This window comes from Arvicanthis niloticus, chromosome 9 (genome assembly GCF_011762505.2).
Source record: "Arvicanthis niloticus isolate mArvNil1 chromosome 9, mArvNil1.pat.X, whole genome shotgun sequence".
NCBI lineage: Eukaryota > Metazoa > Chordata > Mammalia > Rodentia > Muridae > Arvicanthis > Arvicanthis niloticus.
The window spans coordinates 56,674,516-56,699,441 of NC_047666.1; the positions used below are offsets into that span (position 1 = coordinate 56,674,516).

Consider the following 24,926-nt stretch of genomic DNA (forward strand, 5'->3'; position numbering starts at 1 on the left):
ATTAGTTAAACTCTGTCTCGGTGACTATTTTCTTCTATTATTAATTGAATCTGTCATTGGACAACTATATGTAATGCATTCTGAATCCTGCCACTCCCTAACTCCTCTTTTCTCCCTCCTGATCATGTTATCCCTCACCACCCTCAGTTCCTTTCCTGTGTTCATGTCTGTTTTGTTTAGTGATCTCATGAGTTCAACTAGGGCACTCCTCTGACTGACCATGGCTATGGTGTGATCCAGTGGACCCGGGTGGGCTCACCAGTGGGTACACATCTGAATATAATATACAACCCAGAATCCATCGGCAGCTAACCATTCAGCAGGGAAGGAACAGAGCTCCAAGAGCCCTGCTTGGACCAGGACTGGCTAGGGATAGGCTCAGTGTACATAAATGCATTGAGTTCTCCATGACAGTGCCCATGCAATGCCCTTGGTGAGTTATCTTTAGCCAAATGATTTAAGGCTGGGAAGAAGTCCTATGTCTGGAAACCTTAAAAAGTCTTACCATTCTCCCTCGGTCTCTGTCTCTGTCTCTGTCTCTGTCTCTCTTTTTCTCTGTCTCTGTCCCTCTCTCTGTCTCTCTCTCTCTCTGTCTCTCTCTGTGTGTATGTGTGTGTGTAAAATAACCAAAAACCAAAGAAAATTATCAGAATTCAAACCTATTTTTGGAGACGATAGACTAAAGCTTATCAAAGCTCTGCATGGTGGCACATGTCTGTAATCTCAGTATTCGGGAGGTAGAAGCAGGAGGGTCAGGAGTTCAAAGCCAGCCTGTACTAAATGAGCCATCATCTTAACCCACACTCTATCCCTCAAAACCCTCACCTACTTATTACCCATCTGCTGAGTCCTGCAGATCTTCAATGGGAGTAGCTGTCAATCTGAGGAATGACTATGAAATGAATCTAAACTGCAGTAACTTCTTGTTTGTTGGCACTGAAGTAGAAGGCTTTGACATACATTTTCCCCTTGTGGGGTATCTGGATGGATCCCTTGGCTCTGGCCTCGTCCGATGACCTCACCAGAGCCCACCTGTGCACCTTGGGTGTTTGAGACTCAGTGTTTGAGAGCTGACTTCTCTCTCTAGTGATTAACCTGCAAAGTGGTTTTCTACCTAGGGATCCCATTTCGTTACCCAAGTCTGAAGGCAAATTTTCAGTGCTTATGGTTCTCACTAGAATTGCTGGGGCTAGAAGACCTGCATGGGGCTTGATGGCCTCGGTTTCCTGGAAGCAGTGTGAGGTCAGGGTGGCCTCTAGAGCATGCTCACTTCTGAGTGCTCAGGAAAGAGTATCGAGGCAAACAACGGACGCAGAATGTCTCCTCAGATCTGAGCCCGATGCTTCACTGACCTCTGTCATGGTAGAGACATGGGACTATTCCTGGCCATAAGCTAGATCCAGGGAAATGCTGACTATAGTGACTTTAAAAAAAAATATTTTAAGATCAACTAATTATGGACATGTCCTTGACACACATCTAATGTAAACCAATGATATTCAGATTATGCTTGCAAGCCACGTGGGGCTCTTTTTGGGCAACCTGCAGCTCTCCTAGGCCTTCAAATCTCAGTACTTCAATAATGCATTATTCTGAATCCTGCAGGGCACACAGCAGGCATGTGGTTCTGTTAGTTAATGATGATTGCAAAGTGACTCTACACAGTCACATCATCAACTATCACTTGTACAAATATTTAATCTTTTTTTTTTTTTTATCTGTGTGGAAGCTCCATGTTGGGCTTTACCGTATGTCCATCTTTATCTGCTTATCCAAGTGAATGTCTGTCTTACCGTTAGTTTCAGAAGGCTGAGTCTGTACTTAAGTTGTCTTAATGATCGAGAAATCGTATGAGTAGATATTTAACAGATGTATTCTTTTTTGTTTTAAAGAGAAGATATTACCATCAGACTCTTTAAAATATGTGTTTATTAGTGTGTAATTTGGGAGGGGATGCATGTGACACAGGAGGTGTGTGGAGGTCAGCGGCCAACTTTGTGGGGTTGTTTTTCTCCTTCCAAACCATTATGTGGGTTCCAGAGATAGAACACTGACTGCCAGGCATGCACAGCAAGTACCTTCACCTGCTGAGCCATATTCCTGGCTCCCCATCTCTTTATACCCCGTTCCCCTTCTGATGCCTTCTATCAAAATAGCAACTGAACCTGGAAAATGGACCGTGTCCTTGGAGCAGGGCGTCTACACCAATGGTAATGTGCTGTGTGCATCATCAATAGTCTTTGATGGATACCTTGGAAAGGGTGCTCACTGAAGTCTAGAGGAAGGCTAGAAGCAGCCAGTAGGATGGTGAGATCTCATTGTTGTCCTAGAGGAGCTTGGGGACCAAGAGAGATGCCTCACATGGAAGCCACACACACCCCTTTCTTATGGTTTTTCCTGTGTGGTCTTAGGATGGCTTTTGAGTATCTGTCCTATATCCTTTGTCAAGGCAGTTGCTGTGACAAGGCCCAGTGCCAACATGGCTAAGGATGGGACACAATTAAAGCCTGGGATCCAGTTACAGTCTTGTTTGGGCTGGAAGTACATTGGATTGATCATGTGAGTCTCTTCTTCCCTCCTCTATGGCATCATGGAGGCCTGAGCCCTTAGATCTCTGGCAGCTAAACCATGCCAGCTGAAGAGGATGCAGTCAAGCCTGAAGCCATTGTGGGAAGACTAAGAACCCAAGAACTGAAGAATGGGAATGAAAGGCCCCAGGCTTCGGCCAGCATCTCCTGCCAATGTTTTCAGTCCTCACCTTACTGGTCTTCCTGCAGCACTGACAGTCTTCCTCTGGTTTCCCTCTGGTCCTCTGCTTCCACCTTGCAAATTGTTGTGGCTTGCTCTTTTCTTATCAACCAGTTTGCAAACCTTTGTCTCAGTTGTTGGCTTTGCTTTATCTCTAACCACTCTTTCCCTGGCGATTTCACTCAGACAGATGTGTTCCAGTGCCTTCTCTATGCTGATGACCCCTGCCCCCAATTACAGCTTAGTGTCAAGGCTTTTTCTTGAATTCAGTGATTGCCAGGCACCTACTCCACATTTTTTTCTTTGCACGTTTCATAGCCATTTTAAATTTCAAGGTCTGAATTGCATATATATATATATATATATATATATATATATATATATATATATATCTCCTTACCCTATTTGGCTATTTTCCTTATGCAATGGCAATTCCATTTTATACTGACTTGGGATAGCCTCAACTTTTCTCTCTCATGTCCCATATTTTTATCTGTCAACAATGACATCACCTTGAATTCTGACCTTATCTCTCCAACATTGCCAAGACAAGACACCATCATCTCCAGGGAGTCCCCTCTCGGCTAGCCGCTGCCCTGGCAGCCTCCATTCCATTCTGCACATGGTGGCCACACAAATCCTGTTAAATGTCCTCTAGACTCCTCACTTCTCAAACACTCCAGTGGCTACTTGGCTTCCTTCTAGCTCAGATCCAGGTTCTCATGTCAATGAATCACACGGTCTTCCCCCAGCTTCCCTTGGTATCCTCTCCATCACTTCCTGTCTCACTTCTGCCCCTGAGAGCCACTGCACGGGCCTCCTTCCTGTAGTCATGCTCCTTCCTTTTCCATCACCCTTCCATCTCCCCAAACAGTGTACACTTCCTGTTTACCTTCCCATCTTTATTTAGATATCACCTTCTCAGTAGAGCATTCGTGATCACTCCATCCACCACCACCTTTCACCACTTACCACTCTGACATACTGTTAATCTATTCTCCACCCCACCCCATTACAACAGAACTTCTACAAAGGCTGGGGACTTTAACTACCTCATTCATTGTTATTTCATCAGTGCCAACAACGGTGCTTGGGAGAACAGAGCTTTCATTTATGGCTGGCTGGTAGGAATAACTGGGGTCTGTTTACATAGAGTTAAAAGTTTATATAGAGTTTACTCAATTTTTTCTGATCTTTTAAGGGAAGGTCTCCCAACTAAATGCTTTCTCACTGATATCGTCTAACCTCTACTTCTTCTTCCTCTCAATGACTTTGTATCTCCTCTTAGGAAAGTTAACTGATGGATTCATTTAGGTTTGTTCAGTTACTGCAGAATGATGTGTCACTGAGTTGTCCCCACAATGCAGCCAGTATTGCCTCTAAGTGACTCACACTAGTGGCTCATGGTCTGTACTAAAAGGGATGCTGGTTGGGGCATTGGCTCAACTGGTTAGTGCTTGTGCAGCAAGCACTTGTAATTCCAGTGATGTGGAAGTAGAGGCAGGCAGATCCATATAGCTTTCTGGCTAACCAGCCTGATCAAGGAACCCCAGGTCCCAGTAAAAGACAAGGTGGATTGGTCTCTAGAAATGGTATCTGAGACTGACCCCGTCCTCCATACACATGTAAAGGTGCATGTATGCATCCACACATAGGATACACACGTTTTCACTCATATGTACACATATACACACTGTTTCTTACACACACACACACACACACACACACACACACACACACACCCTCACCCTCTTTGTTTCTGACCTGAAAAGAACTAGAAAAATCCCACAGTGTAATCTTTAGACATTTCAAAAGCCAGAGCCACACTCATTAAACACAAGCCTTTCTCCTCTGGCATGTGTTTCAAAGGCCAAATGAAGAAGTAAGTTCTAAAGAGAAGAATGTAGTTTCCAAGCCACAGAACTGCCTTTTCAGCAAGTAAATTATATATAAATAATAAACTGTATATAAATATAGAATCCAGATCATCTGTTTATCCATCTATAGACACAGTGAACTACAGGTCTACTCTCTGCAAGGTTCTTGAATTCAATAAAGAAATCACATTTCCTCCATGTTTACTGGGAATCCTATGACCCCACTCCACCTCTGCCCTTGAGTTCCACATTTCCTTTTATCATATGTAAATACTTTACTTTTCATTTCTGGCTCCTTTGGATCTTTGCTATCCCCCTACCGCCCCCCCAGTCCCTCCAACATTTCTATTTACGTAGGATCTAGAATCCTACTCCAGTCTTCCTAGGACAGGAAGCAATCTCCAAATGTTCTCCCAGACATAATCTCCCAGGATCTCCCCCAGACATAATGAAGAAGTCTGGGGGAGAGGGAAGTCTCTGGAGTCTAACTCCCAATGTTTCAGCTTCAGCAAACCTTGGCAGTGGGCAGGTATTGAATGAGCCTGTTAGTGCAATCTGCTCCAACAGCAAGGTATGCGCCATGCTGGGAGCTTCCCTTGGAATTCCCTCATATAACGGGCGAGGCGGAGATGTAGCCTGCGTTCTTCAGAAGCTCTCCATGTAACAGGGAACAACATAGCCATGTATCCCTGTGAACAGCAACTGGCTGTGAAGCAAGTAGTGCCTGTTGCCCATTTCTACCTGACACATACCAACAAAATGCTTATCATGATTAATCCTGAGCCAGGACATCAAACCCTCTATAAGCTCCTTGGTGACTCACAGGCCAACTAACTTCTTTAGTATTCCACCCAATTCCACAAACTAATCAACCATCACCCAGTTCCATCAGCAATACAACCGAAGCTGCCATGTGTTTTCCCAGAAAACCCCTCAGTGGTATCATAGCTCATTGTAACAATCTATCAATGGCTCCATCTTCCAGCTTGCAACACTACTTAGTGGAGCATGAAGGCTTCCTTGGGTTATTAAATTGCGCTGTTCCCAGTCCCTTGCTGAGTATGTGTTTTAATTTTGTCTTTGTACCTTGAGCAGAGTTATCAGGAATGGAGCAGTTGATAAATTTATTGCACCAGTCTTTGGAGCAAGAGAGCAGAATCTGCTAGCACCTTTGGCTGTCTCCTTCCCCCATCTGCTCTGCTCTTGCTGGTAGACTCTCTTCCAGAGTCCCTCTCAACTTAGAGGCAGATTTTTCTTGTTACCCTGACCCACACGGCTCCATGAACTTGGTGCCCAATATTCAAGATGTGTTTTCATATCATGTTGCTTGAACGGACAGAAAAGCAACTATTCAAACAAGCAAAAGGCAAGACAAATGCTGAGCACAGAATAGAAAGAGTATTAGATCTACAAAGATCAGGGTCATAGGAAACAGGAGCGGCAGTTAGAGCTATCTCAAAGGCTCTGAGACTCATGCATCACCATTTCTGGTCAACTCACCCTAGGGCTCCTAAGTCAGTGAGTTTAGGTACAAGCCCAAGAGTTTGCATTTCTTACCAAGTTTGAGCTACCACCACTGGTCCAGTGGTCCCACTTTGAAAATGACTGGGACAATCAGAATAAAGTTTGACTTTCCATGACTTGTAATCTTAAACGTTTACAGTCACCTGCTGTTCTCATTTAAATCCTGGCAGTATGCTTTCTGGCAACCTGCCTTCAGAAAACCCAGAGGAAGGGATTTGGCTCTGTGTTTATAATCTAAATGGATTCAGTGGAATTCCTCTGCATTTCCTTCGAAGTTCCCAGAGGCACTGTCTCAGATGATAAGTTAAGTTACCTACTCAATGAGAAATGTTGACTCTATTCCCCTAGAGAAATCTGGGGGTGGGGGCGTGGAGGGTGGGGGAAACCTGGAAGACCTCTGCCAGTGTGGGAAGAATCCTACTCAGGTACACACCTTTTCAAGAAGCTGGCCAGTGGAAACTGACCCCAAGGAACAAGAACAGCCCACGGGAGAGGCATGTTTCACACACCTTAGTACAAACACAACTGTGTTTTCAGGGCAAAGTCTCTAAATGAGGCTTTCTACAGTAGTGGCAGTGATTTCCTCCCACCTCACTAATTCCTATGAACAGCAAATGACAGCCACCACTGAAAAGGATGTTCCTCTCGTGACCATCAACTAGAAGGAAGGTGTTGTGAGACACTCTCCCGCCTCTCTGCTCTTCCCCTCCCAGACCCCGGCGGAAGGGGAGATGGCTGCTCACTGTTTCGAGGTTTATCTTCATCCATGCCCTCATCCTCGTTCTCAGGGTCAATGTCTTCTGCCTGGGTGATCCAGTCCAGGTAGCCTTTGAGATCTTCTTCTAGCTGCTGCTTCTCTCGAAGCTTCTGGAAATCTCCTCGAGCTTTGGCTTTCTCTCTCTCTTTGGAAAACTCCCTGGTATGTGAGGGAGGGAGGGGGACAGGGTAGCACAGAAGGGTTAGCCGGGAGAGAAGACGGAGAGAAGGGAAGACAAGGCAGGTATTAATTGCTTTGTACAGAGAACCCCATTCAAATCATCCCCTTTCTACAGACAGCTATCTCCACCACCCAGTTCTGTCTTCACTTCCACAAGAAGGGAGAGCCCTAAGAGCAGACTTTTGATACAGGCCAGGAAAATCTAAGGGGGCGAAGGCTGCTCATTTACTTTCTAGATCATAATAGGCTTTGTCTGTGAGTGACAGCTATTCTTCAAAGATAGGAAAACTCCTTCCAGTCACTCTAATGGTCCCCTACAACAGCAAGCAAACATGTGTCACCCAGGATTAGGCAACACCTTTTAAATGAAATGACAATTTATCTTCAAACGACACAGATTATTTGGACCCAGTGATGATAGAGCCCACTTAACTTATACTGGGTCTCAGAACCAATAAGCAATGCCTTCTTTTTCCAACTCTGGCTTCAGTGAAGTCTCCTTGATAGTATGATAACAGTCAAGTTTGGAATATTTACACCATGAAAACCAGCCAATGTGATTGACTAGGGCATTTCCCCACCAAAGGAGGATGGTACATATTTGACAGTACCTCCCAGTGTCTAGGGGCCCAGGAGGTTTGAGCTCCTCAATCTGTGTTCTCAGGGCTACAGTTCCTTCTGCTGTTCTTAGCATGCCTGGAGGGAGTTCAACCCACATGGAGTTCCCATAAGGATTCCAAACACAAGAAAATGCCCTGGGGCCTGCCTCTTGCCTGCCTACCCAGGATAGAAAAATATGTAAAATGAAGATGGTGTCAAAGTTAATGTGGCAGTTTAAAAGAATAATCAGAAGACAGTGTGGTTTTTCAGGGACTTGCTGGAAGAAGGAAACAGAAAGTTTCCTTCTCTGCCTTGGCAGAAACCATGGGTGGCAAGAGAATTTGGTTTGCTTGGTTTCGTTTTTGACCTATCAAAAAGGAGGTTGTTGGTAGTGGGGTGGGGTGGGATAAATGAGTGGGGTGTGCATATGACTTCTCTGGTATCTTGACTAATCCCTAGGCCATGGCTCCTGTGTTTCTTCTTAGAATCTGAATCAGGACAACAGGCTGTGGACATCAACTCAACAGAGCTTCATGCACAAGTGCAGTACTGTAGAGGAAAGGCGCCTTAGAGCACCAGCAAAACCTCCAGGTACAGAAGACTCAATTAAGCTCAGTGTTATACATGGGAAACTCTGTCACCAGATCCCACCTGCATAGTATTTGCATTTTGCCTCTGGAGTTTGGCAGAGCTCAGGATTTAGCAATAACCGCCATGGTGAAATGGGGCTGAGACCTGGGAGGAGTCTAGGGAATGTTTTAATTTCGAGAACCGGGGGCTCTCAAGTTAATGAGTCTTCTTCAACTACCTCCTTAACGATGCTCTGGTTTGAATTGAATTTTCTTCTCAAATCTGATTGAATCCAATTATAATAGGATTGAACTTGCTATTTTGTGGGCTTCCTGCCAGCCAGTGGGTACTTTTATTTCCTTTCCAGAAAGTTGGATGCCAGGGAAGAAGCACTGGATTGACAGATCACAGTGAAGGTAGGAACTGGCTTGGCTTTTCTCATCCTGCTTTTGTTATTGGGGTGGACATGGGATGACACCAGCCCCCACTTGCCTTGCCTCCTTACCTTAGATATAGTGAAGCCTTCCCTGCTGTGACCTTACTAGAGACAATAGATTCATAGTGCTCCTCTCTCCCTATGCAAATACACCCATAAAATGTACCTGGAGGAACATCTCCTGCAATCTTTCTGCCTACGCCCACATGCTTTCTTGCCCCTTTCCTCTGGAGTAGGTTTGAGTGAGTTTCAAAGACAAAGTTGTTAAGAGAGTCCTGTAGCTCTTCTGAATAATTTCTCAGAGTTCAAGCTCTGGTTCTAAGACACCCACCATCCTTCTTACAGAGCTGGAAGAACAGGCCTGGACTGAGCTGCAGTTAGGAGGGGAAGCTCACTTTTCATGCCTGCAGATTCATGGGAAACCTAAACACTCACAGGGAATGAAAGGGAAGGGAAGCCTACATGTTTCTATGGGACTTGCCTGCTTTTGTTCCTGTAGAGGGAGGATGAGTTGTGTTGGAAGGGTGGAAGATGTGGCCTGGGCAGCAAGGTAACACCATGCTTTGATAGTACACTGGCTGCACAGAACTGCCACATGGGTTGCATGTGCTGGTGAGACACTGGGTGACAGCCCCTGGTTCTCTGTCCTCTCCTGGATGCCTGTCCTTGAGACTGAGCTCATGAAGACATGAAACCCCAGCCTGATATCTGTGCCCAGCCCAGAGGCCAGAGCCAGCAGACAATCAGTCACTATTGTGGGATTTGTCACAAGGCAGGAGTGCATTTGTCATTAGCAAAATGGCCAAGATAAAATATGGGAGGAGAGGTGCTCACTATGTAAGGCAGGCAACAGGACATGGGTGGGACTAATCACTCTGACCATGGCATATTAGGTCCTTTGAAAATCAATACTGAAGAGGTAAATAATGACTCTGCTAAAATTTGTTTGCAATCCCCAAATCAATATTCATGGCACTTTTATACTCATGTATGAATATGCATGTAATGGCAAAACAAAAACATGTCACATGCTTCCTGCTAAGGTCAGACAGGGTGAGAAGCGCTCCCTAACTCAGTTCTCATAACATAGCAAATGTCTTTATTTAAGGGTCAGTCTATTTATTGGCATTTTTTTGTTGTTGTATTTTTGGGCTATTGGTTAGAGATTCCACTGTTTCAATAGCCCCAAGCATAGCTCCATGGAGTAAAAGGCTATGCTGTGTCTTAGGGAGAAAACGTGTGTTAGATCAAGCTCACACAGGCATGAGCTACGGTGCTGGTAGCTGTGAGTCTAATGTTAACAATTGGGTGGTAGTTTCTAAGTAAGTTGTGTGTAGAAACACACAGAGAGCAATGTTTTAATTGGTTGCCAAATGTGACCAGATACTTATTAGCAGGAATCTAACTCTGTACTTTGCATCATCGGTGATCAGTATTCACTGATGCATTGTCCTACGTGACTTGACAGAGTACAACCATTGAAGGATGATGGGAGGACTCCTCAGTCTGGACATTGTGTCTTAACAGTGTGTCCATCGTGATCCAGTTATACTTTCAGGCGGTAACCCTCTCACCCATCAGGGACTTGGCTTTTTCAGGCAAGAGACATGCCTGTTTCCTTATGTGAAAAAGGATGGGACAGTTGCCCACCTGTAAGACTCTAGGTACAGACACATCCAAAGGCCCAGATTTCAGAGTTCATTCTTCTGCTTTGCCACCCACAGCTTCAAAGGCAATTTCAAAAGCCTCACAGTCACTGTTTGGATTCTAATAGGCTGGAGACTGGGATTTCTGGAGGAGAAAGTAATTCTAATTCAATTGTTACCTATACTGATGCCAGACCTGTGCCTTGCATAGGTTGGATATGGGGATCACTACATAACATGGAAGATTTTTGAAAAGAGTCTAAGAGCTCTGTGTCCTTCACACTGTATGTTCTGTGTAGCCTCCTCAGAAAGAAGGCCTTCTGGATATGTGAGGGTTGCAGATAAAAGATGCAGAACCCTCATGTAACCAAAATCTGGGAGTTTCTACATTTACAATAGAAACTCTATGGGATGCCATCCCTGCTCTGAGCAGAACACAGTGGGCACACTTTAGCTTCTCATAGATGACAAAAGGACACAATTTGTGAGGATGCGTTACTTCATTGAGCTGTAGGGATGTTATTCTTAATTGATGGATGTTGGGTTCACACTCCAACCCTCCAGTCACAGGATACTTCAGAGCTGCGGCTGAAGTGCCTCTGCTCTCTGGGCCCAGTCTGCAGTCTCCAGTCCTCCCACTGAACAACGGGCCTCACTGGGCCAGCGAGGCAGCATTTCCCAGCCTTTTCTGTTCCCTGGCTGTGTCCAGAAGCTTGTCCAGTAGCCGCTTCTACTACACCTCTCCTTCATCCCTTCCATCTCTGTAGTGTCTGATCTACCCCCACCCCTTTCCTCCTGTAACTGTGGAAGTTACAGGAAGAGGCTGTGGAGTGATGATGTTCTGTCCCAACCCTCAATCTTTTAAATTTTTCCATTAGAATGGATGCAGCTTCCTTATTTAAACCTCAGTCTTTTCTTCTGTGAAATGGAAACATTGAGTAGCTTCTAGCTCATGAAGCTTTCATGAACACTAGATTAACATGAGATATGCAGGGTACAGGCCTTGACCCAGTATGGGGAGACTGTTCATGCAATCCTTGGGATAGTGCTTTCATGGGCTCCAAGACTTCTTCGAAATTCTGAAAGGTTGGTCTAACTGAAGTCTAGCTGATGAATGAATGGGTTTTACCCCTGAATATTTGAGGTTAACTATTACACTGTTGTCCCAATTAATCAAGATGTCAACCTCAAACCATCAGCAGTATAGACAACCAACAGGAGCTTGTTTCCAGGTTTGTCACTGCACAGGTTAGAGGCAATGCATTCAGAGACACTGGCCCCTGACAAATTCCAGAAGGGGTGGGCAACTGCTTACCAACACCTAGATGGCCGGGCAAAAGGTCCAGCAATGTTTCTGGAGCTGTCAGAAGCATGCTGTAACTCTGAGGATGCTCGGGTGTTAGAAGGCCCCAGAAGAGACAAACCAAACTCTAGCTCACAGATATAGAGGCTAACCAGTCTTTAGATTCCTGTCCCATGTCAATTACATGTTCTGAAAACTACTAAGCATCAAAACACTGGATTATGCATATCAATCAAAACATTTGATCTAAATGAGACCAAGGTGTCCTTTCAAAATGGTCTTTTGTCAGCATCAGCAGCTGCTCCTTTGACATCTCTGGCTTGACATCAGCAGGCTGGCCATGCCTCTGGGAGATGAGGGTAGCAATGGCTGTCGGATGAAGAAGGAGCCTTTGGAGTCTAGTTCTCACTCTCCATACATATTGGATTCCTACATGCTAAGATTTCCCTAACGTCTGAGGGAAGAAAACGGAATTTAAATTTCATATATATATATGAATATATATATATATGAATATATATATGAAATATATATATATATATATGAATGAATATATGTATGTATGTTTAGAGCTCTGGGCTACACTACAACCAGACTTATTCAATGCAGATCTAACAGGCAGTGATAAGAAAACTGGATCCAAACTAAGCCTTCAGGCCCAAGTCTGCTGATTGCCAGAAAAGTGACATGTCTTGGCTCAAGCTACTCATCTTTAAAAGTCAAAACAGTCACTGCAGTCAACGTTGCTGCTGAGTGCTGACTATATACTAGTCCTGTGTCCAATATTCTACGTGGACACTCCTGTTCATTCTACAGTGACAGCCATCTATTGAGTTGATGTTATCTTCATTTTTTTGACACGGAAAACAAAGATTTAAAAAGACAAGGTTGCCAGAGACTGTGCACCCAGCAAACACAGAGCTAGGAGAGCCAACTTTCTGTCTTGAAAGGGGATAATGAGTTTGATTCTTTTCCAATGCTGTCAGTGAGATTCATGTATAAACAACGGGCCATTTTCTTGTGTTGGAAGATAAGAACAACCTCCCTGCAACCTCCAGGCAGCTAACCAGAAGTTTATATATGACTCCATCTCCTGCTTTCCTATGTGGTCTCACCTTGGCAAAAGGCAAGATGCCTTCCAGGACCATGGGAGGGATAAGGTAGGAGAGGGTTCTTTCCTTCACTCTGTTGCAGACTGAACCCCATGCCCTGACCAAAGTGGGAGACCAAACACTGCCCAGTCTACACTGAAAGCAGCCTCTTTCCTTCCTTCTGAACTGACCCCAGCAGGAAATCCCTAGGTGCCCAGGAAAACAGTTGGCCCATCCAAGCAGAGCAGAAACAGATCCCCCACCTCCCTCTATTCCAAAGTCAGTAGGCAAGTCCCCTATAGAGGGCCAGAGGGTCACCAGGAGCATTTAGGTGTCAGGTCTTGGCATGGCTGGCATGAGCTAGTGAAAAACAGGTAGCCGAGGAGTCACCCCAGGTCTTTGTGGTGAGAAGGTAGCCATCCTTAGGGGCTCGATGCCCTAGCCACGAGTCATTCTTTTACTTCAAATTGCATCTGAGCAACGGTTGAAAACAGGTAGGTTTGTGCTTGGGGCCATCTAGATAAATTTGAAGGAAAATGAATTATGTCTCATCTCTAACCTCATAATAACCTGTGGCTTTGAATAGTTATGTGCCCTTTGTATTCAGAAAAGTAAATATCAATGATGGGCTGTTGTCCCTGAAATGAGAATTAGTCTGTATTTGTTTGCACATATATGTACACACACACACACACACACACACACACACACACACACTGAGTCATGGAGTTTTGTCTGTCTTTGGTTTTTGACAGTGCTGGGATGGAACTCAGTGAGTATCCATGTGAGGCAAATACCTTACCACTGAGCTATCCTACCATATCTACTTGTATTTTAAACCAAATTCTTCCTTCTCTGGAATGGTTGACTCAATAAAAGTGATTTAAAGCCTGCATTTGCCTGCAGGTGATAGCTGCCTTGTGAGCTCAGGCCAGCGTTTCTTTTCAGGGGGCATTGTGAGTGTTGTGTGTGTACAGGAACCTCCTCTCAGATTCCTGCTATGAAGTTATTCACACTCAAGGCTCTTTCTGTGGTGCTGCTCCTCAGGCTGAGTGAGGTCGGCCCAAGGGGAAGCAGCCTGCCTCCCTGGGGGCTGGGAAGGTCTTGGTGTGTGTGGTGGAATGGGGTGCAACTGGGTATCTCTGATGAGTTACCTCCCATCGATCCAGCCCTTCTCACAGTCAGGCCAAAGACCTTCACTTCAAGGCTCCTGAGTGACCCTTGGTCCCAGGTTCATCAGAGCCAGAAACAGAATAGTGCCAGGAATAGCAGAGAGAATAAAATACAAATTAATGGAAAAATCAAGACCATTTCCTTGGTCCTGCTTACCCGCTAAGAACACCGAGAACCAAGTTAAGTACAAAAAATGACCCTATGATGATTAGTGTTACAAAATAGATCCAGGGCCAGTCCCTTCCTACGGCATCATTGACCTGGAAGAATGGAATGATAGTTAGTCAGGCACACACAGCAACCGAGCACGGCCAAGCGCCAGCCACCGGCTCCCCAGCGCTGAGCTGAGCAGCGTGGGACCCGGGATCCTCAAGGTGCAACTCAGAGGCCAAAGCACCTGTGCAGCCAATGGTCAGAATCTGTTCTTGTGTGGAGATTTTTTTTCCCGTTTTCCTGGGCCTGTTAGGGTCCTGTCTCTGAGGATTCTGCTTTGAACGCAGTGGAACCTGGGACCTTGCTCGGCTGCGTTTGTAAAGAAGACACAGAAGTGGTCAGCTTACCCGCTCAAAACACCGAGAACCAGATTTAGAACGAAAAAGGATCCAAAGATGACCAGACTGACAAAATACACCCAGGGCAACTCATAGCCCATAGCGTCTTGCATCTGGAAAGATGAAGGAGAGTTAGGACAGAGCAAGCAAAGTGGAGGGCAAGACAGACAGACAGACAGACAGACAGACAGGGAGTGTGAACAGATCTACAGGAGGCAAAAGGGCTGAACTTGGCTTTTGTTAAGGGGACCAGCAGCTGCCACTATTTTTGGCTTTACCCCTATTCAAAATCCTTTCCTACAATCCTGACCTGAGCAGCAGAGTCTAGGGAGGTGGGGTGAGGGTCTTTCCTGACCCTTCCTACTGTTCTATTTTCTGGAAAAGAAATAGTTTTCCAGTGTTTTTCCTACACACTTGTCTAGGAAGGTGGCTCACCTTACAAAACATTTTTTCCCCGATCCTGGAATGGGCTTAGACCATTTGGGATCTTGTGGCCATTAAATCTTAAAATGTATCCAGAGCCAGGCTGACCCTGGGTTGTGAAAAGGTCCAGCTTTACTGACAGGGCTGGAGACTGAGGCTTACATCACAAGAGAACAGGATCTTTCTTCCTGGATTCTGGGCAATAGAGGACTTGACCTCAGTGCCTCACAAGCAAACGTGCCAGAAAAGGCAGGACTCTCTTGGCTTATGTGTCAGGGAAGGGGTCTTGTCACTGACACCACAGCCTAGATGGAAGAGGTACTTAGTCTATAACTACTGGACTGACGAGGACACTCTGGCAAGTCACAGGCCACTGAAGAACTGGAGGCAATGCGAGTCAGAACTGGCCCCTCAGGGCTAAGGAGAGTTTGCTATGAGCATCTCTTCAGAACTCCCTGTCCACTGACTCCTATCCTCTCCCCACTGCCCCTTGAAGTGGCTGCAAGACATTCCCTACTCTTCAGGTAGGAAGAAGTTGTGAAGCCAAGTCATGGGACAGCATTTCTAGTAAAGAGAAAATACATTCTGATCCAGCTCCTCAAATCCATCTCTTCTGACGTTTTCCAAGCACTGAACACACTTCACTTCTGGTTTAAGAAACGAGCCCCAAGGTTGCCTTGGGTGAACCTAGCTTATCAAGAAAGCTCAAGATTCCAAAGGTACTGGTTTCCTGACTGACTCGCATCAGACATTCTCAAAGTGTGGCTTCAAACACCAGCATCATCAGGTGCTTTGTTTAGAAATGCCATGTTCCATCTTACCCCCAGGGCTCTGGTCTTTTCAACCCCATTTTACAAGCACGACAGGTTGACTGGGCGTGGAATCCACAACAGAGCTCGTGAACCCTGGTCGGCACCATTATCTTCATGCTACTAATTCTATCTGGAAAGCCATGATTGTGTATCTTCAGTACATTGGGCCCTAATGCTGGGACAATTGGTGACAGCCAATGAAAGTAGATCCCTGGGTCTCGTCTCCTAGCCTGGGAGTTCAGTGTACTTTGTACATTGAATCTACATTATGATTGTTGTCATGGTCATCCCAAGCACTTTTCCTGAGGAATAATAAAATTTGACAACTGTTGCCCCAATGTGGTTTCTACCTTTGTTCCTCAATTGAGTTATAGATGTGCTGCTCTCTGTGTGATCAGACTAAAGACAGAGAAGCACTCAGACCTGCTGCCCCGAATGGCTTGCTGGTTTAGATTTTTGTATAAGAGTTGAGTGTGTTTTCTCATTGGTTTGAACTGAGTCGGTGAGGGAGAGTTCCCCACGTGTGTTCACACTGCAGGGCAAGCGGTTACTGTTGGCCATTCCCGTTCCTATGTGCCTTGCTCTAGTTTTCCATAGCATTTATCACTTCATGATTGGGTGGGTTCCTTGTGGGTCACAATGGGTATCTACTGCCTTACAGGCTGTAGTGTGGTTTCATGAGCACAGGTGGCTTTGCTTTGTTTAGGTTGCTGGTGAATTCCATGTGCCAGGAGCAGTGCCTTGCATTTGATAGGTACTCAGGAAGTGTCTGAGTTGGACTGATGAATTTAAGACTAGGCTCTGTACTATAAATAGGAAGCCTTTGCTAGCTGGATATATATATGTATATGTATATGTATGTGTATATGTATGTGTATATGTATATATGTATATATGTATATATGTATATATGTATGTATGCATATATATATATAAGTGATAAAGACAAGGTAGTGCATGTAATTGTAGGAGGGAGTAAGAAGTGGGGAGCAGGAAATAGAGACTGCTGGATGAGGCTGCAGAAGCAAGGGCCATATCAGGTATGTGGACTTTACACACTGGAAACACTGACAGCAGAGGGCGCTATGGAGCAGAAAGTTCAGGGTCCAAAGACTCTGTGGTAGTAGTGGCTAAATCCCAACCCTTCAGGGACTTGGTCATTGCTAGAACCATGGACATAGCTGTAAAGCCTTCCTGGCCATGGAACAGGAGTGAAGGAAAGAGTAGACTATCCATCAAGGCAGCAGTCTCTAGCAGAGGTGGGGCAGTCAGCTTTCCTGTGGATTCTGTTCCCAGGGCTCTTTCTGGACCAGAAGGAATCTGCTGAGCCCAAAGTGCAAGGGAAACCAGACTGGTGGAACTAGAACTAGTTGATCAGTTTGTCTCTAAGCCAGGGAGAGGAAAGCAAAAGCAATTGACACAAGCAAGAACGAGGAAACAGGACTAGAGGAGAGGCAAGGGAGCCAGTACCCAGCCGTGTGCGGCTTTGCCATGCTAGGGCCTGCACATGTCACTCTGAGCATCTGCTCTGGTCCCCTCCTTGGCTAGGGGTAGGTATTTCAGGGGTTCAAAACAGGTGAGGGGTTTGGAACAGATTATGATCAAGGGCACTTCTTAGGGGATCTTAACTCATCTGCCTGAGCAGACAACCGTCTGAAGGAGATCCTTCAGTCTGAAAAGAAACCACCCTTTGTCCATCCCTCTGGTTCCAGGCCATCTACTATCAGGGCACAGTGGGTGGAGAGTACACAATGGTGGCTTATCTCTTCAGCAAGGTGATGCTGGAGTAATGTGATCATTATCTCCAACCTGAGGGCTACATTTACTCTAAAGAAAAGAATAATAAAGCCTCATCAAAAAGGGACCCAGCTTGCTGTCACCCTTATCTGATGATGAAAACATGGAAGGTCTCCTCGAGCTCCTGGCAGAGGTTCTTGGGTCTGTAACAGCAGGAGCTCTGTAGCTTTCCTAAAGAAGGCAGAAGGCATCCTGGTCCTCATGTTCGAAGTCAGCAGCATTCAGAACCCCAGACCTGAAACTATGTTGGCACTTCCTTCGCTGAAACAGACAGAGCCTCCCTATTTAACCAAGACTGGACAGAGAAGAATACCAAAGACTCACCTGAAACTAGCATCTAACTGGGTGGAAGACCTCTGCTTTATACTTTCAAATACACCAGAGCCTCTCTTCCTTGAGGGGAGGGGAAGGCGTAATACCTCCACCATGAACATCTCAAGGCCTCACTGATCCAAGCTGGTTTTCCTGAGTTCATATCATGTGACCCCTCTCGGTCTCACCACAAGCTCTGAGCATCTAGAAACTAGATGGTTTCCACAAGTACTGAGAGAGGTCATTTACCATTAAGGGCAAATGGCTCTTGATGACCTACGGTTGCTTGGAATGTAAATGTCTGCTACAGGGGTCACAGGGTAATGAATCCTGCCTCAGCCCTGTGCATCTACTCACTCTTTGCTGAAAACTCCCCAGGCAGCTGAAACAGTAAGAGGTGCTTTTAGGTAGGAGAAAACAACTGATCCTAACAGCCGGGCAAGCCAGCAAACAAAACTGCACATTCAAATGACCTCTGTAAGCAGATGGGCTGAGTTCCTGACCTTGTGGGAAGGGTATGAGCAGAGAGTGATGTCCTGGTCTGATAACCATGTTGGGAACAGCTGACTTGCACTGGGAATGGCTGCTGGCAGGTGTATGGTCCTAGATGATGCTTGACACTGTATCCCACCAGACAGTGAGAAAGAACACTGGGGTGCCCCAGTACTTTCTTGGGTTTGTTAAGAAACTAAAACATAGTTTACTCCTACATCCAAAGCTGCTAATTCCAAGTTTTCCCAAGATATGGGCCATCATTCTCTGGCTCCTTGTCCAACCTTTGGACCAAAATTCCCAGATCCCCCAGAGTGGTCTATCTCCTGCACAACCCTGCAAATCTATCAGGGAGCCATACTCTTTTGTAAATACTGCATGCCTTATATTCTGAACTCCTGGAAGGCAGGACTTATTCTTCTCTGTCCTCTACCCCATGCTATCCCAGCTTCTGTGAACATAAGAAATGCTCAATAAATATATGTTAAATTGAATTACTGGACTGCAAGAATTCATCTAACATGAGTAAAATGAATGAAGTGAGTAGATAGGTGGATGGGTGGATGAATGGAGAGTAAGCAAGCAGACAGAGGCTCTGAGAGACGCTCATTCTCTTCATCACTGTTTGTAACGCTCTAGCATATTGTTTAGGTAGCAGACTCTGTGTTAAACAGCTATTTGGTTCAAACATTTTTTTTTTGTTTTCTTTAAATCTCACATCTGAGAAAAGATAAGAAAAAAAATCAATGGGGATGTTGTTTGACCCTAGATGCTTCCTTCTTTTGCTTGGTAGTCTCCTCCTCCTCTTCTTCCTCCTCTTCCTTCTCCTCGTTCTCCTTCTCTCCTCCTTCTTGTTTTGCTTGTTTGTTGGTCTAACTTTTTACACTTGGGCATTCTGGGAGTACATGGAGAGGCTTTGGTTTAAAGGGTGATTTCCTAAGAAAACTACATGGAAGCCTGAGTTTTAGTTTAGTTTCTTTTCTCTAGAAACTTCTATAGAGTTGTTTAGATGTTTAAGATTAATCCAGTTCTGGGGGTTCCACTCATTACTACACAGGGGACTCTCCGATGCTCCTCTCTGGGTCCGAGAGACTTGAACTTCACACTTGAGGGAAAATGCACCTTTCTGAGAGGAAGACCCATATTCCCTGCAAAACAGTTTCACACTGGTTCAAATCCAGCATTATCCTAACAGTGCTGTGGCGATTCTACTGGTCCTGTTAGGGCTTCAAACTCAAACTTGCATCCCAAAAGCCTGGAGAACTTTCTCTGCTAATACTAAGTTCCTAGCCAGGGGCTGGTGGAGGCAGCTCTGAGGAATTTTATACCTTTGAAGCTAAAACATTTTGAGATCTGAATCTCTGGGTCAGTGATATATATCAGTGATAAAAGCCTAGGGTTGAGGAGGAGGATTGTCTAAGGGAAAGAAAGGATCGAGAAAGAGAAGAGAAAATGAAATGGTCATAGAAAGGTCAAAATAATTAGAGGAATTGTCTGAGAGCAGGGACAATGAGCTAGGAGGTGTCTCCATCATGAATAACCACTAAGAAGCACAGTATCAGTGTGTGTGTGCGCGTGCGTGCGTGCACACATATATACACATGCACACATGTGTACTCACACAATGTGTTTGTTTCAGAAAGATGCTGGGGATGTCAATGCGCTCATACATCCCCAGACCCCGGAGCTCTTTCACCTCTGACAATTCTTCTGTCCCCAGCCTGTGCTCCATCACACCCCCGGGAAAGAAGGTACAACACAGCTGCTGAAAATTGGTAGTTACTGTTATGTGATTCTGCACAGTCCCCACTCTGGCTGTCACTATGACAGCATCTTAGGGTCACATCTGGGTGGTGTGGTATCAATGACTTGCAGTGAGGGAGAGGGAAGGAATGATTAAGGAAGATCAGAAAAGTACACCAGGGCCATCAGCAAACTAAATTATACATATTCCCCCATGCCTGCACCTGCCCTCAATGTGATGCTACAGCCGGCTTTTCTAAAGGCAGGGGCTGAGACTCACGAGACGAGACTCTGGAGCCCAGAACCACATAGTCAAATGGTTTATGGTCCATGGGTGGAAACTGCCTCTTTGCAGAGACCTTTCTGTTCATGGCTCATCAGGGCAGAAAGTAATAGGTCCTTCAGGCAAAGTAGAAGGAATAGCTAGGGATACCTAGGAAGGTGACTTGCTCTACTAAGTAGAAGAATTTGCCTAACTAGAGAAAATCCAGCTCCCATCTCATTGTCTTTCAAATTATACACTACCAGCTCCTTATCCGGATCAAGCCTGAAAATGGTTCCCAACATTTCATTTTAGTTTGAGGTCAATATGGATGATAACCAGTGTTGCCCGGTGACAGCATGTGAACATGCTAACCCTGACAGGGCACGGGCTTCAGTGTTACTCAGCTCAGAATCTCATCTGTTCCACAGACAGAACTGGATCTTACACACTACCTAATCCTCAGCACCTCAGGCACCCAGGCTCACGAGGACACTTGGTAAATATTTGCTGGGAACCAGGTAGAGGCAAGCTGAGAATAGTCATTTAGAGAGAGGTACAAACTTCCCAGCCATCCTGGACTCTGACATGTTGACAGTGATGTCAAGGCTGGGAAGAGAAAGGCTTTGCATCTATGGGAAAGGGTGCATGGAAACAGTGGGAAGTTACATCGCTGTGCAGTTACAAAGCTGCCTCGGATTCTGGGAGAAGTGAGCACTTCTCTTGGCCTTGCTTCTCTTTCTGGCAACTGTGCTTGGGACATTCCCTTGCTTCCTTCTCACTCTTCCCGCTCTGGTTTGCAGACAGGAGTACACAGTCTCTTAAATGTTTTCACCAGGGCTAAATGGATTTGACGATTTGAGAAACTTGGGAACGATGACATTTTCAAGACTGGCAGCATGCTTTATTCACCCAGATTCTGAAGAGCAACACTGGATTCTGGCAAGTCGTTTCTCATGCAGAAGTGGAAAACACCAACCACGAAGATGGTATTTCCCGTGGATTTTTACAAATAATGGACTTGACTCTGCCAGAAGGAAGACAGCTAAAATATGGTATGCATATTCACCGGCACTTCCAGGGCTCCAAGGTAGCAGTGGTGGTGGCTAGTTAGAGCCTATGAGGGGCATTTTTAAAGTTAAAGGAAATACGCTCTGGATGGGTGGGCACTCAAAATGTGGTATTTCTAAATATGCATTGCACAATAAGCAGAGCCTCTGGCTGACAGATAGAGACTTTGATGGAGAGGTCTAATATGTTAAGACTAAAGTGAGAGTTGAACATAAGAGCATGCTACACATTTCAATACAAACCAGCTTTCTTTATGGCATCTCCTTTGAGATTAGCCCTGGCTTTCCTCTGCATACTCTGCCTTAGCTCCCTTTCAGGTAATTTTGGGTAAGAGGCAGGAGAAGGTTAAGAGCAGAAAGATGTATAGAGCAGGAAGAGAAGCTGGACTGAGCCCTTGTGCCAGGGGTAGCCGAGCTCATCCACAGAGCGTCAGCTGCACACCAGTGATCCATAATGTGGTGAGCCAGCCACAGATGACCCTCACTGAAGTGAGGGAAACCTTGCAGAAGTGGACACGTTATGCTTTGTTTCTCAGGAAAACCCTGGAACAAATCAAAGGCATTTATCAATCACACCCTTAGCTTATGTGGACACGTGTGACCCGATATCATGGGAAGGAAGGTGAGGAGTCAAGAGAAGCCTCTGGCCTTCCATGCACCCTCCCTCTGAGTGCCCCGTCTGCATACCCAGTACAGCACGTCTGTCCAGCCCTCCATGGTGATACACTGGAACACGGTCAGCATGGCGAAGGCGAAGTTGTCGAAGTTGGTGATGCCATGCTTGGGCCCATCCCACCCGGGCTTGCACACGGTCCCGTTCTGACACTGTCGCCCATGGCCTGACTCCAAAGCACAAGGGGAAGGATCCTCTTCCGCCGGAACATCTCCACCACCAAGGAAACAGGAGACGGAAGGAGGGGAGGAGGGATAATGATGGGTAGAGAATGAAGAAAAGACGTTAGAGAGAGAAGTCATAGGATAAGGCCGGCGAGCACCCACAGCAGCAATCGCACACATGTTGGTTAGCGCCTGTGCATGGGGATTAAAACCATGCGAGGCCAGACATTCGTTTCAGGGGCACAATGATGTAGGTCAGTATTTTCAACCAAATGTTGGGACCACCACAATTGATTTCACAGACACTAAGGTATTGTCTGCTCGGGCATAGCATAGCAGCATGTCCAAGTGGCCAATCAGAAAGTGATAACGGTGCATTCATCTCAAGTATAAATTGTTCTGGAAAACAGAAGACAATGTAAGGAACTGAGTCTGGGAGACTGAGGGTTTTTAATCTGGCAGCTATAGAGAATCACGGCAAGAAAAAAAAAAAAAAAAAAAAAGAAAAGAAAACCCGTGTTTGAACAAACAATTGCTTTGACAATAGAGAAAATCTAACTCCAGAGAGAATCTGCCTGTGGTTCTTCATTTAGAAATAATAAGATGCCCAGAATCTTCTCTTCTTTTACAAAGATCCAAACCATCGCAGGGTGATTATTTTGCCCAGGGGACACAAGCTCTTTATGGAAGATGACTGGCTAGATGGCTGTTGGCGTCTGTGGCTTCTAATTGGAACTGTTTACTCTCAAGAATAAAAGAGGGCCACAGAAATGTTAACCCTTGACTGTAAGAGGATTCTTAGGAGAACGGAGGTGAGTGCTGTGGTTGAAAGCATGTGCCAGTATTTTCTTGGGGACAGCAGTGGCACCTATCACTTCCTCCTCTGTGTCACCCCCAACTATCCCCATGTGCTTGCTTGTAGTCCACTCTTTCTTCTGGCCCCAACTCGGAACAAGTTGATTTATTTTCTTGTCTTCATAGCTTGCCTTTCCTCGAAGTTTCCTATAAATAACGTCACATGGGAAGCGGCCTTTTGTGTGCCCATTCTGTCTCCATCCTTCTTTAAGCACAGTGCTTCTGGGTTCAAGCACACTGCTGACTTCAGTCCGGTCTGCTCCTTTGTGTTACTGAGCAGTGTCTGCTTATCCATTCTCCAGATGATAGACATCTGGCTCACTCCCAGCCTTTGGACTGCTCAGAACAAAGCCGCTTCCTGGCTTATTTTCTGCCTAGTGCTGTATTCAGTGACCAAGGGGACAAGTCTAGGTCACTGATCTCTCGGCTCTCTGAGGCTATTCATACCACTTTCTTATCCACGGTCTGGCTTCCAGAGGCTACGTATTAAGATAGCTGAGCTGGCCCTAGTTACAACTTTTTATGACTTTTAAAATTGTCAAATTTTTTAGAGACGTGGATTTAAGGCTGTTGAAAGAAGAGAAATGAAAGTTATTTTAAACCTAAATATGTTAAAAATAGCCAAGCAAAGCACCTAAAAAATAAGAGTTGAGAAACAAGACAAACAGGAACCAAACAGATCATTAATTCCATTCTTGCTCTGGAACAGCTTTCTGGAATCGGGAGGGCGGACAAAGGAGATGATGAAAAGATAAAGGGAAACTTGTATTTCTATCGCATTCTATAATTCTATTTATCTGTAGCATAAAGATGTCAGTTTCTATTTACAATGTGGCTGCTATGCTGTCTGTCCTGCATCGTCAGTTCCTAAACAGTAGAGATAGGGAAGGTGGGTGCGGCTGCCAAAGCCAGCTCTGACTGCTCATGGGGAGGACATACTTGGAGATTTACAGATATATATCTATCAGCACAGAATGACATGGAGGGGCAATGATCTCATGGGTAAAGGGAGGAAGGGAATGAGCTTCGGGAAGATCATCCACAGGCTCAAAGGCTGCTATGCTATTTTAAATCCTCCCTGAACAATAATAAAAAAAATCACAGAACAATTAAGAAGCAGCGATGATCCAGTAAAAATAGGTATCTATAAAAAGGAACCCTTGAAAGACGTGAACCCACAGATCACCAGGTCCTGGTGACATGCACCCCAGGGCAAGGGAAATAAACATAACCATAAAGATGTTCTGGCTTCCTTCCAAAGAGTCAGAGGTCCTAGGGAGAAAAACAGGGATGTGGGGATGGAGAAATAAAGCCACGGGGGCTAGGGAGAAAAACAGGGATGTGGGGATGGAGAAATAAAGCCACGGGGGCTATCCATTTCAGAACAGAACTGGAGAAGGTAGTCGGTGTGGAAAGATCCAATTAAGTCTTTGGTAAAATGAAGGAGATTTTAGAAATGGATTCAACCTCAGCAAAACCAGAAACCCAGGGGAGCTTGCAGCAGGGTTCCAAACCACCAAGACAACAGCAATTACATTTTTAGATCTCAACTTGAAGGCAAAATAGAATGGTAGTGATTTCATTGCTAGGTTTAGCCAACAAATTCTGTGCCAGTCTCAGGGGTAATTACTGTGCTGGGGAGAGCTCTCGAGCGCCCTGGCTCCAGATCCACTGGACAGATGGGACACCCAGAAACAAAAGGTATCGGCATATGGCAATGTATCTGCTGAGCAACCAGGAGGGGTGCCTTGCAGTTGCTGGAGAGATTGGGAGAAAACAGCCTCTTCTAAGACAGTCAGCACTGGACACTGGACATAGAAAGATCAGCCTAAAGGCAAAACAGTAGCACCTAGGCACACCAAGGCTT

The 24,926-nt window shown here is 45.4% G+C and overlaps 1 protein-coding gene across 30 annotated transcripts in view; it reads right to left on the reverse strand.

Moving 5' to 3' along the window:
• Nucleotides 1-24,926, reverse strand: part of Cacna1c (calcium voltage-gated channel subunit alpha1 C) — a 610,552-nt gene that overhangs the window by 141,818 nt on the left and 443,808 nt on the right. For 16 of the 30 annotated variants that reach the window (XM_076940415.1, XM_076940406.1, XM_076940397.1 and 13 more), the window contains 3 exons: nt 22,055-22,251; nt 14,062-14,165; nt 6,893-7,065 (listed from right to left, as the gene is read on the reverse strand). In XM_076940415.1, the coding sequence (XP_076796530.1) occupies nt 6,893-7,065; nt 14,062-14,165; nt 22,055-22,251 (474 nt within the window). Of the gene's footprint in view, nt 1-6,892; nt 7,066-14,061; nt 14,166-14,465; nt 14,570-22,054; nt 22,252-24,926 lie in introns of all 30 variants that reach the window. The other 14 variants (XM_076940412.1, XM_076940413.1, XM_076940411.1 and 11 more) reach the window with 1 other exon arrangement.